The sequence below is a fragment of the Cordyceps javanica genome, chromosome 6 (genome assembly GCF_051103115.1).
Source record: "Cordyceps javanica chromosome 6, complete sequence".
Classification (NCBI taxonomy): Eukaryota; Fungi; Ascomycota; class Sordariomycetes; order Hypocreales; family Cordycipitaceae; genus Cordyceps; species Cordyceps javanica.
The window spans coordinates 2,824,332-2,838,014 of record NC_139300.1 but is presented as its reverse complement, the minus strand read 5'-3'; the positions used below and the strand labels follow the sequence as shown (position 1 = coordinate 2,838,014).

General features: G+C 54.3%; 5 protein-coding genes across 5 annotated transcripts; 3 read left to right on the top strand and 2 right to left on the bottom strand.

The window, feature by feature from the left end:
- Positions 1-492: 492 nt before the first annotated feature.
- On the top strand, positions 493-1,267 carry V2A60_009296 (cupin domain-containing protein; the record flags this gene model as incomplete). The annotated part of the gene is made up of 2 exons (XM_083260563.1): positions 493-961; positions 1,155-1,267. 2 exons carry the CDS (start codon positions 493-495, stop codon positions 1,265-1,267), a joined length of 582 nt encoding a protein of 193 aa, XP_083116689.1.
- Positions 1,268-2,236: 969 nt separating this feature from the next.
- Positions 2,237-3,334, bottom strand: V2A60_009295 (uncharacterized protein; the record flags this gene model as incomplete). The annotated part of the gene is made up of 1 exon (XM_083260562.1): positions 2,237-3,334. One exon carries the CDS (start codon positions 3,332-3,334, stop codon positions 2,237-2,239), a length of 1,098 nt encoding a protein of 365 aa, XP_083116688.1.
- A 3,946-nt stretch (positions 3,335-7,280) lies between these two features.
- On the top strand, positions 7,281-7,835 carry V2A60_009294 (cupin domain-containing protein; the record flags this gene model as incomplete). Its single annotated transcript, XM_083260561.1, has 1 exon — positions 7,281-7,835. One exon carries the CDS (start codon positions 7,281-7,283, stop codon positions 7,833-7,835), a length of 555 nt encoding a protein of 184 aa, XP_083116687.1.
- A 685-nt stretch (positions 7,836-8,520) lies between these two features.
- On the bottom strand, positions 8,521-11,065 carry V2A60_009293 (uncharacterized protein; the record flags this gene model as incomplete). The annotated part of the gene is made up of 3 exons (XM_083260560.1): positions 8,521-8,613; positions 8,935-10,994; positions 11,044-11,065. 3 exons carry the CDS (start codon positions 11,063-11,065, stop codon positions 8,521-8,523), a joined length of 2,175 nt encoding a protein of 724 aa, XP_083116686.1.
- A 621-nt stretch (positions 11,066-11,686) lies between these two features.
- V2A60_009292 (mitochondrial 37S ribosomal protein bS21m) lies at positions 11,687-12,301 on the top strand (the record flags this gene model as incomplete). Its single annotated transcript, XM_083260559.1, has 1 exon — positions 11,687-12,301. The coding sequence occupies one exon, from the start codon at positions 11,687-11,689 to the stop codon at positions 12,299-12,301; it is 615 nt and encodes a 204-aa protein (XP_083116685.1).
- Positions 12,302-13,683: the final 1,382 nt, after the last annotated feature.

The following is a 13,683-nucleotide window of genomic DNA, read 5'->3' as shown; positions in this document are numbered from 1 at the left end:
GGGCGTGACTGAGCTGAAAAAAAAGACTAGTACCCGTAACGCAAAATAATCACAAATGACTTGGACAAAAAAGAAAGGAACTCACTCCCCGCGGATCTACCGAGCCTTAATTAATAAAGGGCCAGATGCCGACGGATGCGCGGCGGGAGGTCAGTCGCCCGGACGGAAAAGGCGCCGCCACGAGGCCCCGGTGGTCACGCCAATGTCTTTGCGTTCCCTTTTTTTTTTTATGCGCGGGCGCACGGTGGGACCGGAGAGGGACGAATTTCCTACAAAAAGAAGTCTGTTGATCTCCCAATGGCGCAAAACCTAGGCAAGAAGCCGAATCGCTCTCGAAAGTCTCCAACACTTTTCAAACTTTTATAAAGTCGGAGCCGCCCATCCACCCAAGACCGACATTTGACGAGACGAAGACTCTTTGACAATCAAGCATCGGCCGGATCTCGATTCCTACAAAACTTACACACTTTTGCCAACAACAAAGACGCCACCATGCACGCCCTCGCCCTTCTGGCTGCCGCCGTCTGCACCAGCTTCGTCGCGGCCGCCCCCGATGTGTCGTCGGCCTCGCACAAGAACAAGCCCATCAACGAGCGCTCTGCCCAGGAAGTTGTCGCGCGGCTGAACCTGACGGCCAACCCGGAAAAGGGCTACTACGCGCAGACCTTTATCGACCCGGAGCTGGTCAACGGCAACCGGTCGGCGTCGACGCTCATCTACTACCTGCTCGAGGGCAGCGCGGGCGACTCGGTGTGGCACCGCGTCGACGCCGCCGAGGTCTGGCACTGGTACGCGGGCGCGCCGCTGACGCTGTCGCTGTCGTGGGACGACGGGCGGCCGGTCGAGAAGCACGTCCTCGGGCAGGACTTTTTTGGCGACCAGAGTCCTCAGGTCGTGATCCTCAAGGACCAATGGCAGAGTGCGCGCTCGCACGGCAACTGGACGCTGGTTGGCACTACAGGTACGTAATTTTTCTATCTTTCTTTCTTTTTTTCGTGTTTGCCTTTGCCGACGTTTGACTTTGGTGTATTTGCCTGTCCTACATTGTTAAATGAAGCGAGAGATGAAGGGAGAGAGAAAGAGAGGAAGCAAGTGTTGTGAGACAGAGGGAGAGAGAGAGAAGAGAAATAGAATGCTAACTGAAACATGAACAGTCGCTCCCGCGTTCAGCACGGACGGATATGAGCTCGCACCGCCCGGGTGGAAGCCCAGGGGCGCGTCGTGCCAGGCGACGACGACGGCATCGGCATCGGCTGGTGCTCACTGACGGGGACTCTCTCAATACCATCAAAGAACAAGGGCTATATAGAGTTGCATATAGAGTTTAGAGGTGGGAAATGTAAATATAACGATTCATGACACAACCGAGACCCGACCCTGGGGAGGGGGGAGACCCGCTCCTCCGTTTTTTTTTCCTAAAGCACCTTGATGAAGAAAAAAAAAACCTGATACAATATGCCTGTCGCATGAATTTGCATCTTACGAGCGCGATGCGGCGTCTGCCCGTGGGAGGTGGGGATGGGAGAGGAGATGCGCGACTTTTTTTTTCCCTTTCAAACTTTTGCTACAACTGTTTTGGATTTCATGATTTATGGACTGACTTTTTAATGCCGTAGGGGCCCTTGTATGCCCGTTGTAATCTCATTTGCCGTGGTAGCTTTCTTATGCCGTGATAAGGTTTATTATATGCCGCGATAGTTTTTAGATGCCGTTGGCTTTGCAGCCCCCTCCAACGTCATTTGCGGGTTCCGCCTTTATGGGGCATGTTTGAATGAGGCAGGCTTTCATTTCTTTGTTCTTTTTTTCTAGTATTTCGCACATTGAAAGGTGTAGGCATGGAAAAAAGATGTGATGAAGATGATGGAGCAGTAGATGGATACTTTTTTCAAATAATGTGGTGTGCGTCTTTGTAGCCGACAGGGAAAAAAGGAACTATATACATGTGTGTACATATGAAGAAAAGAACAGACGTCGAATAATGGTATCGTGAGTGCATAAATCATTAACGCGCAACATGCTGGTGGAAACAGAAAAGGAAGAGAAAGAAAGGAGAAAGAGAAAGTCGCAAGCCCAAAACACCGTCGCTCATCCTTTCCGGTCCCGATTTTGATTCAACGGATTGTATGCCCAATATAAGAATCCAACAAAGATAACAAGTGAGAAAAAAAAAGAGAGAAAAAACAACAACAGCAAATAACGAAAAGTTGGTGCGTTATATATATGCAGGGCCCCCGGTTTATACGGGTTCGGCCCCGCGGTAGATGGGAGTCTCGCTTCCGACGCTTGGCTCGCGATTGGCGCTCCGGTTAGGGCTCTGGACCAGCTGCAGGCCCGATGTGTCCTCGCCGGGCTCCGTCTTTTGCCAGATGTTGCTTCCCCGGAGGTAGGAGCTGGCGTGGCTGCCGCGGGATCCGCGGGCGGCGCGGTGACCACGGCCGCCGCTGCCGCTGCCGCTGCCACTGCCGTCGGGGCCGGAGGGACGGCCGTCGGGGCCGGCGCTGCCCGAGTAGAAGACGTCGCTGCTGGGCTGGCGGACGGTGCTGATGAGGCGGTTGAGGATGACGAACTCGAGCTTGAGCTTGACGCCGTAGACGCAGGGCTTGAAGGCGCCCTGGAGGTGGAAGAGGTCGGCGCACTGGATGCCGAGCAGGGTGATATCGAGGGCGATGATGACGGTGTTGGCCCAGATGAGCTGCCAGAGCACGGCGCTCTCCTGGCTGGTTTGGCGGCTGGGGCCGGGGCCGGGGGCGGCGCCGGCGGTCGAGGGCGTGGACCAGGCGCGCTGGCGGAGGGGTGCGCGGCCCTTGAGGTACTTGCGGGTCTGGAAGATGTAGAGGACGCTGAGGGCGGTTTCCTGGACAAAATAGACGACGAGCTGGACGCGGTCCCAGACGAGGTTGAAGGAGGTGAGGCTGGGATTGATGGTGGTCGCTTGGGCGATAGTGCCAATGACCATGGTGGGTATGGAAAAGACGACCGAGTTGAAGATCAAGACGTACTTGATGACGCGCAGGACGCTGTCGGTGTGCATGAGCAGGTGCAGGCGCGAGTAGAGGACCCAGCTCTGGGGGATGACCATGATGAACCAAGTGAGGTAGATCATGGCGATGGAGGGGACGGGGTCCTTCCAGACGGCAAAGTCGGCGAGGATGATGAAGACGGGTTGGAGGATGACGCCCCACGAGGTGAGGGCGCAAGCCCAAAAGTAGAGGCCGCGGCGGCGCTTGAAGAGGAGGAAGAGGGAGGCGTTGATCTCGACGCCAATGTACCAGGCGATGCCTATAAAGGCGGCCATGATCATGGACATTGTGAGGTCCTGCTTGACGTCGTCCATGATTGCGGGTGGGCGCGCGCGAGACCGGCGCGAGTAGGCAACGGCGTTGTTCTCTGACTTGGTGGAATGATTTGGTGAGATGAGATGAGGCTGAGAGAGAGGGAGAGAGAAGAGGCCTTTTAGGCGGCTGTGGTCGATTTGCGATTTTGCGGGCGCCGACAGATTTGGTTCGGCGGTGGCGGCGTCGGCGGGCGAGCGGCGGTCGGTGCGCTGCGTTTGGGGTGGTTGCGGGTTTGCGCGCAAGTTTGGGGGCGCGCTTTAGTACTGATAGAAAAGAAGAGAGAAAAAAATAGGGAAATTGGACCCTGACTATCCGTACATGATTCGCGTGTTTTTTTTCTCCTTCTTTCGTTCGTTCCCCTGATCTCTTTGAAACAAACGCTGAAAAAAGAAAAAAAAAAAAGAGCAAGAACTGAATACAATGTTTTGGGGGTCGTTGAGGAAAAAAAAGACGCTGCAAGGATGAACGGGGAGAAGAGGAAAAGGGAAGAAGAGAGGTTTTTGTTTTTTTGAAGGTGGAAAGAATTGATTGTCTTTTTGAGTGAGAATGGAAAAGAAAATAGGGAAGTCGGGCCAGTCAAAGTGTAAAAAAAAAAAAAAAAAAAAAAAAGCGGCCAAGGTAAGTTAGCTGACGGTATCCGTAGTTTGGCAGCTACTTAATAGCTTGGCTGGAAAGTGGCACAAGTTGGCGTTTTTATTAATTCCAGATAGCCGCTGTGGGAGGGAAGGAGGGAGGGAGGGGTCTGAAGGGGGAAATCGGAAGGGGGGGGAGGGCGTGTGAGGGTGAGAAATGGGGTCGATGCAGTAAACCGGTTTTTGACTGTTGGTCTTTTTTTTTTATGAAAAAAAAAAAAGAAACAATGGCCAGAGAGAGGTAGGTAAGTCGAGACAATCAGATAGAGAGAGAGAGAGAGAGGACGACCAAGTAAGTTGAGCCGAGCCGAGTTGAATTCAAGGCAAGGTAAGGAAGGTAAGCGAAAACTACCGAGAAGGCAAAGCTAAAGCTAACCAAGGCAGAATGAAACAATAAATAAATAAAAAAAAAGAAAGAGAAAGAGAGAGAGAGGCAAAAAGGTGGAGAGTGGAAAGCGAGGGCAAGGGAATGATGGTGTTTCTTGTCTGGCCATCTCGTCTTGTATTGTCTGATCCATCGGGAAACCCCCTCAACCCCTGTTCACTAGATGACTACTGGTAGCTAGGTATGTACTCCGTACGGATACTTGGTGGGCAATGGTGGCCCATTGACCGACCGGTGGGTTTATAGGTGGCGCCGAGATGGGGACACAGAGAACGGAAGCTGACATGGCGCAAGTGGTGGGGGAGCAGGAGGAGGGGAGAGATGGATGAGGCGGATCATGTATCGGATAAGAAAGGCAGAGAGAGAGAGAGAGAGAGAATGCTAGTTGATGAATGATGTCTGTGTCTATAGACATGTCTTTCTCTGTGTCCTTTTCTATACTGCTTTGATTGTACCTGTCGCTTCTCTCTTTTTTTTCTCCTTGCTCCTTTTTTTAGAGTTATTTTTCATAGTGTGCGGGTAAACTACTTTTTGTTCCGCAACTATAGAATATATAATGGGCCATGCATATGCAGTTGCTGGGAGAGAGAGAGGAGGGGGGATTCGCGACTGGCTGGGCAAGGCAGCATCATTCAGCCCACACCACTCGTCGTCACATTTTTTTTCTTTTCAATGTGTAGGTAGCACCAATAATACAAGGGAATGAAATGAGGTCCATGTACTCCGTACGTCGTCTGCCCATGCTCACCTGCCTCGCCTGCCTACCTACGCATCATTGCAACTTCGGGGCTTGCATGTCACAGCGGCAGTGGCAGACAGGCAGACAGGCAGGGCAGGGAAGGTAGGCAATAAAAGTGATAGGAGCTGAAGTTTTGGCGGCGTGCGCATTTCCCCCATGGGATGCCGCCCTCGTGCCCATTCATTTCATCAGCTTCCCTGACCCTCCCTCTCTCTCTCTGTATGCAAGACAAGGTAAAAAGACAAGGTTGAAGGACAAGGTAACAAAAGGTAACAGTAGGTAGGCAAGCAAGCAATGCAAGGCAAATGCAACAAATGCACAAGGGACTTGACAAAAAAAAAGAAAAAGAAAAAGAAAAAGAAAGAAACAGAAAAACCAAGAACTTGAACACTGAATGGCGCTTCTTTTTTTAGAAGAAAGTCCATGTTTTACATCGGAACTTGTCCATGCGTGTCTGGCTGTCGCGTCTCTGCATCTCGGTTAGCAGGGGGGAAGAGAGAGGGAGGGGAGGGACGAGGAACAAAAAAAAAAGAGGGAAAATAAAAAAGACCAACATCGGCCCTATCCTCTCCTGGAAACCTGCCCTGGGTCAAACGACGACCCCTGCCCCGTCGACTTGGTCGAAAGGTGAGCCAACTTGAACTCGGCTCCTGGTTGCAGATTAATAGTTGGGTTGTATTCGGTACGCAGCAATGTATTGCATACTTGCCTTTTAGGTAGTTGCAAGCCTTAGTTAGTACCCAGAAAAAAGGGACACGTGTATTTTCTTTTTTTTTTCTTTTTCTTCTTTTTTTTCTATCCACAATGATCAACCTCCCACATCCCAAACATCCAAAACATTTGCTCTACTGAAAAGGAACTACTTGGTCCCTTGAGAATACGTAGGCTTTTGTACAGCGTACACAGTACCAAAATAATCATCTGTTCATGCATATCAGAATCACGTTACTTGATGGGTACATGATCCGACCGTTATTGAGCCTCGTCCTTCCAGCCAGCCTCTCGCTCTGCCTGCACTTGACAGCCCCTCCCTCCCAGTTATGTTCCTCGCTAAGAAAGTACCTCGAAATAGCTGCCTGTCTAGGAGGGAAATCCAGTACCTGCCTATCTAGGTACTGTTACACAGCTAAACTTTGGGTGGTCAGCAAATACGCCGCCGCTAACAAGACATCATCTCTCACACCATCATTCCATCCGCACATGGCCACATTCAGCAATGGAAACCGACTGGGGGGGGGGGGGGGGGGGGGGGGGGTCATTGTCGTCGTACCCGCAGGGCTCTTGTGCCTCTTGTCCTTTTTTTTTTGTTTTTGCGGCTCTTGTGCGAGTGCGGGAGTGGGAGCTTGTGTGCGTGGTATTGGTAGTCTGGTGATCTGTAAGTTAACAAGTGTACAGAGTATGCACGCTTGGCAAACGTGGCTCTCAGGCAACTTTTTTCTTCTTCTTAAACAAAAAACGAGTTGGACCGACAAAAAGGAACCAGGATAGTAATGAAAGCCCTTCTCTCTGTGTCTCGGCATGATTACCAGGAACAGCCCTCCCCGTCCCCCCACCCACCACCACCACCATCATCATCATCAACTCCCGCAGATCGACGGCCGCACCATCCGCTGCCCCTCCCTACTAATGCCCTGCTCTCGCACATACGGCCTCCGCCTCCTTGATGCTCTCCCTTATCATTGCGGAAAGCCTCGAGCATCCAAAGGGGAAAAGGGCAAAAGAAAAGAGGCACATGTGCCGCCAGCCGAATTTGCATCGTCCCGAACCCCATCCATCCATCCATCAGGCTCTCTCTCTGACACGCGTTCCCGTCCTAGCGTACCTCTTCACTGATGAGATGCCCAAGGTAGTAGTTAGCTACCTACCTTAGGTACCCTACAGGCCTGTGCCAAACCGACGTCATATCCTTTTTGTTTGTTTGTTCTTGTTGTTTGTTAATAGTAACCCCGACATCTGGAGCGATAAACTACCCCTCATCGGCCCTCGAGAAAAAGAAATAAAACTGAGAAAATAAAAAGTCCCGGCTGTTTTCTTCCCATCAGTCATCGTAATCCAGACAGCCTGCCAGTCCTTTTTTTCCCCTCCTTCTTACAGCTTCAGAAAAACCCCTCCATCAACGGCGAAAATAAACAACCACAACCCAAACCAGCTTATTAACCCCTCAACAAACTTCCAAAAAACCGCCCATCATGGCCGCCGTCGACGCCGCCGCCGCCGCCACCAGCTCCCGCACCGCCCAAGATGTCATTGCCGCCCTCAACCTGACTCCCCACCCCGAAAAGGGTTACTTTGTCGAGACGTACCGTGACGGTGCCCAGACCGTCGCCGCCGCCGCCTCCGCCTCCGCCTCCGCCTCCGGTTCCGATCCCGCCGCCGCAGGCAAGCCGCGCGCCGCCAGCACCTACATCTACTACCTCCTCGAGGGCGCCTCGGGCCTCTCCCACTGGCACCGCGTCCTCGACGCCGTCGAGGTCTGGCACTACTACGCCGGCGCCCCGCTGCGCCTCTCCCTCGCCTGGGACGACGGCCGCCCCGTCCGCGACGTCGTCCTCGGCGCCGACCTCTGGTCCGGCCACCGGCCCCAGGTCGTCGTCGAGCGCGGCCAGTGGCAGCACGCCCAGAGCCTCGGCGACTGGACCCTCGTCGGCTGCTCCGTCGCGCCCGGCTTCGAGTTTGACGGCTTCCAGATGGCCGAGCCCGGCTGGGAGCCCAACGGTGCGCCCGCCGCCACCGAGAGCAAGTAAAATAGAATTCAAATATATAAAAAAGAAAAAAAAAGAGAGGGAGAGAGAGGGAAACTTAGAGGACCGCCCAGAGGGAGAGGAGGAGAGAATAAGACGGGAGAGGGGCGGAAGGTTGTGGTTTATGCCCGGAGATTCAGACCAGCTACGTGAAAAAAGATTGAAACATAATGACTCCATGTACCGAATTGCGCCCAATACAAATACACCCTTTTCTTCTTTCCAAAAAAAAAATGAATAAATAAAAGATTGGCCCGTCGAGATAGCGGGCGCCGACTGGTTCTCACATACATCGAATCGACCCGTGTCATGGGCTGGCCACCCTCAAGCTTCTCCTAAGTAGTACCATCCGTAAAGAATCATAATCCTCCACCTGCCGCATGTAACCGTGAATTCCACAATGACTTTGCACATTTTGGTCATCTTTTGAATTATACAGCAACTAGCAGCATCCTTGGGAACCTGCAAAACTTGTTTGAAAAAAAAGAAAAAGAAAAGAAAACCCCCACCAACCAATATTCCAGACTCCGAAAACGTGCTACGTGTTGGCCCCTTCCTCCAGACTCACTCTCCCTCATAGCCAACCAATTGCAGCACGCAACAAGAAAATGACGTTGCGGATCCTTGCCCCTCAATCCTTTTTGCCCGGTCACCTCCTCCCACTTCATCGTCGCATCGTTGCTGATGCTTACGCCGGGAGGCCCCTCTTTTCCGATTCGGTAAAGAAGATGACCATGCGCCACAATTTCTTGACCAGGTCCTCGGCCTCGTCGTCCAGTGCCTAACGTTGTGCGTCAGCCAGGATAATCACGGGAATAGGAGCGTCGGCAAAATTATTGCAAAAAAAAAAAACTGGGGGAGGTAGTGGTGATGTGGGGGGTATGGAAATGCAAGTCATCACAAATGTCTGACCCGAGGCCAACCGACCGAAACGGGTAAAGAGCTGGACGAACTGGAAAGACTGTGAAACAAAAGACAAGTAAATGGACTATGAAAGGGGAGAAACGTTTGGAAGAGGGGGGGATGGAGGAAACGATGAGCCATGCAAAGCCATGGAAATGGAGAGAGAGAGAAGCAAGAGACATGAAAAAAAAAAACTTACACCTTCCAGCTCCTCCACCAGTGCAGGCGCCGTCCCATGCCGCCGCAAGTGCTCCTCGACCGCCTCTACCAGCATCTCCTCCTGCACGCCCAGGTATTCCACAATCTTCTTCTCCACAAACGGCCGGAGCTTGTCGGCGATGAGCCCGTCGTCCATGTACTCCCACCGCACCGACCACCGCCAGAGCCCGTCCCGGTCCGACGGGATCTCCTGCGCCAGCGCCCGCACTGCCTGCGAGAGTTCCTCCTCCGTCATGCCGCTCACGTTGTCCGCCGCGCCCCTGCCACCGCGGTCGTCGTCGTCGTCCTGGTCGTTGTGCTCGATCGGAATAAGCTGCCGGCGCGCGCCCGCCTGCTCCTCCTCGTCGTCGAGCAGGCCCTCCACCTCGGCCACGGTGCGCCGCTGCGTCGCACCCCGCGACGCCTGCGCCTTTTGCGCCGCCGCGCCGAGAGACAGCTTGAACGGCTGTGGCGCAGCGGCTGTGGCGGCCGCAGCGTTGGCAGCAGCTTCGCTCTCGCGCCGCTCCGACTCCTCGTCCTGCTTGTCTAGGAAGGAGTCGGCCATGCCGCGGGCGCGTTCCAGTTGCGCTTGCGCGCGGCGCTGCTCGTCCTTCTCCTGGCGCCTGTCGGCCTCATCCCTGGCCTCTTCGTCCAGCCGGTCCATGCCGCGCTTGCGCGCCCACGCAGCGTGGTCTCTGTAGTACTGGTGCGTCTTGCGACTGGCTTCCCGCTCGTCGTCCCACTCCTTCTCCTGCGCGAGGCGGGCCTGCGCACGTTGCTGCTGCGCCGCCGCGCCGTCCTTTTCTCTGTTGCGCTCCCGGTCTAGCGCCGCTTGCCTTGAGCGTTCGCGGTTCGCCCACCGACGTTCGGCTTCGTTGTACAGCTTGTCCGTCTCGGCCTTTTCCTCGCTCAGCTGTCGCCGGTTCAGCTCTTCGTCGCTCGCGTCCGTGTCGTCGTCGCGGTAGGTGATGCCACCATTTTCCGTGCCGCCGTTGACAAAGGAAGATGCAGCGTTTCCATTCTGTGCTCTCGGCCCGGATGGCGCGCCGCGAGGGCCGAGAGGGGTGCCGTTTGAACCCTCGTGGGCCACAGGTCGGGACGCCCCGTTGCGTCGCCTCTCTTGCTCTTCAAACTCTTCCTCTCCACGAAGACGTTCCAAATCGTGCTGAGTGCTTCGTTCGCGGAAAGCTGCAATCTCTTTGAGCACGACTTCGCGAATCTCGGCAGGGATATCAGCAAGGTCGTCCTCTTGTGTCATGCCGATATTGACAACCTCTACGGCCTCCCCGTTTGCGGAATCCTCCACGACAGTATCCACGCGGCTAGAGGTTGACGCCGACAGAGGGTAGAATAAATCTCGTAGAGCTTGCCTGAGCTGTGCGCGGGCGTGCGCTTCCCCGGCGTCGGCTTCCTCCTCCTCCTTGCGAAATGCTTCTAGGTACTTAATGGTACTGGCATCCAACGACGTTTGTAGCTTGACTGTTTCGATGCCTTCGAATGTGTCGTCCTTTGGCTGTTCTGTCGCAATGGGCTGCTTCGCCTTGGGCACTTGAACCTCCTCCTCGACCAGTAGCCTGGCGGCATTGTGTAGCGATTCGACATCCTCAAAGAGCGCAAAACCAAATTTAGCGCCTTTGTGGTCGTCCATCACGCTATCCAGCGCCTCCCATCTCCGTAGCCGACCCACAGCGCTGAGAACCTTTTGAATACCGTCGCTACCCACACCGTCTGGAATCTCGTGTATGAAGATCGTCCGCAGTTTCTCCTCGGCCGTTGGCGGGATCAGCACCTGAGTGACCTCACGGTTTGACGACCGGCCCTGGTCCTGACCTCTGTCCATGCCTAGCCCGGGACGACCACCCTGTCTAGGACCGTCGCTTCGCTCGTTGCCGCCCGCTGGTCCTGTCGTGCCGAGTCGAATCACGGGCGCGCTGAAGTTGATGTTGGGAATGTTTGGAGGCTGGAAGGGCGCAGCAGCACCACGAGCCGTTTGCGGCGCGTTGGCTTGCTGCATGCCCGGAGGTATGTTAGGACGGGCTGGAACGCCGGGAGGAGGAGCAGCTGCGAAGCGTCAGCATCCGTGATAAGTCGAGACACAACCATCACTTACCTAGGCCTGGGGGAGCACCCATGGCCGGAGGGGGGTTTCCGTAGCCTCCATATCCGGGCGGTGCGCCATATGGATTACCTGTAGTCGGTTAATGAGATGTTCAGACCAAGAAAGCTGATGACTTGCCTCCATATTGGTTGTATGACATGTCGTGTGATGCTCGGTGCGAGCCAAACTGTGACGAAATCCCCGGCTCCTTCTTGACGGCTCACTCTAGATTGATCAGAAGGGAAAACGGGACTGCAGCTATTTTTTAGTTGTAGTAAAAAGCTGTTTTTGCACGATAAAGTAATAGTATGGACGGAGCTCCAAGTTTGCGGCGCGACGTTGATTGGTCCCACCCACTTGCACGATGAGCTTTTGGTACTGCCGCATCAATATTTTTTCCGCTTTACCAGCCAAAGTAGTTTTCGGCCGCGTTAGCGAACAACCTCCCGGGTGCGACTCGCCAGCCTTGATTTATTGAAGCATTGCCTCTCACATCGCGCCAAAAATGTACGTTCATCTCCTTGAAGTAACGTCAATTGTTCAATCTCATGCTAATATTTTGATCAGGGCCGCTTCAATTCGTCCTAGCAGCACGATGCTGCGCAGAATAGCCACGCAGGGTCCGTTGCCCACCCGATGCTTCACCACAACTACCATGAGACTCGCCGATCGTCGTGCGCCTAAGCCTGCCCCGCGCGTTAATCCTCTCATTGGCGGTGTCCAGTTCAAACCACAAGAACCTGCCGCTGCGACACCTACGAAGCCGGACGCCCGGTCCGCTTTCACGCCGCCGCCGCCGCCGCCGCCGCCACCTTCCAAGTCTGCCCCCGAGGCCGCGAAACCGTCTCCCTCATCCTCAGACATTGCGCCTGGCAACACATACTCGGCGACGAGCAAAGCGCTGCCGTTCGAACTCGACGTCACGTCGATCCTGTCGACCAAGGCCGCCGAATACGGCCGATCTCTGCAGCAGGAGGACCCCCTAACGCGGCCGCGCGTGCGCGCCGCCGCCACGACTGGTCGCACCATCTTCGTGCGCGCCGCCCAGCCGGGGCCCAACTCGGCGCCCACAGTCCGCAGCGCACTCGCGATGCTCGGCCGCCTCGTCAACACCCAGCACATCAAGAACAAGTACCACTCGCAAAAGGCTCACGAGCGACCAGGCCTGAAGCGCAAGCGTCTTGCGAGTGAGCGCTGGCGGGCCCGCTTCAAGGGCGGATTCTGTGCCGCGTATGCCCGCGTGCACGAGCTGCGGAAGCAGGGCTGGTAAGAGTTGCGACGAGGAGAGCAGCATATGGATGTAACATTAAATCAACGATTGTGAAATAGTACAGTCACTGTATGATATACCGCATAAGCAATACAATATTGAGCCTAGAGATTTTCTGCCTCGAGTTTGATAACGATGACCGCACGTTCGCAAGGGCTAATGTTAAAGCATGGTACGCAACGGGAGATGAATCCCCACGAATGGGATAGTGGCTGGGTATTGCGCACACAGCACGATGCTCGGCCAAAGGGTGCCTACCCTTCTCAACGGTATTGTCTGCAGCAACATTGAGCTCAAGACCTGTGTTCTTTGCTAGCAACTACATTCGGTATGGCACTGATCTCATCGGACCTCCTACTAGGCATGCCCGGACGCCGCACGTACCCTTGGCTTTTGACTGGTATTATCTGTGACGCTCGGCTTCATTTCGTAGTGACTTGGGGTAGAATACACCCGGAAGGGACCAGGGTGGGACTCCAGATACTCCAAGGGCAGCGGCCCAACCCGTTTGATCATGGCTTTGGCAGCATCACTATTATATTGCCGTGTTTTATGAAGTGGAGGCGACCTGAACGGCGTTCATTTGTGATGAGGTCGGTGTCAAGGATGTGTAATAGACATTTCCGACATGCAAAATTATCAATCGACGGTCAACTTTCGTATCACAATGCAACACGCCGGGTCTGTACTATGAGCTAGGCGCATCTTGGCCAGTGTCCGACTCAACAAGCTGAAAAGGACTCTTGGCGGCAGCGGCCGTAGAAATCAAAGCGACTGGGTCTCACAACTTCACTACTGACGAAGTGCGCATGACTTATACATAGAGTGAGCGCTCGTAATCATCGAGCAGAGCCCAATTTCAACCACGAAAGTTCCAAGAATTGAGCGGCGGCCGCATAAATGCGTTATAGCCCTACAATGAACAATAAACCTGACTGCCCGCAGAGTTGAACCGACCGTCCGCAAGTTCGGCATTGCCAGTCACACAAGTCTTTCCGGTAATTCCAGCAAAGCTTTTCCAACATATGCCGGAGCAAGCAGGCCTTCACGTCTCCGTGATGCGGCAAGGGAAAAGAGGCTGTGCGGATCGTCTCCGCTGAGTAGTGCCTGCACGGGTGCTATGACTGGCAGTGCAAATTGTGCGGCCCAACATGTGTGTTTTTGAACTGACATGCTGAATAGCGCCAGGGCATGTGTGAATGCCAAAAAAAAAGAGTATCAAATTATCATAGCGCAAATGTGAACATTGTCTCTGACCCTGCGCCGCTTGTCGTGGGGCCTGTGAATACGAGAGACTCCGACAGTACTAAAGATACCCATACATATAGGATGGCACCTATTGTAGCTCTCCTCTCCGTAGAGAATAACCATGAGGGCCATGA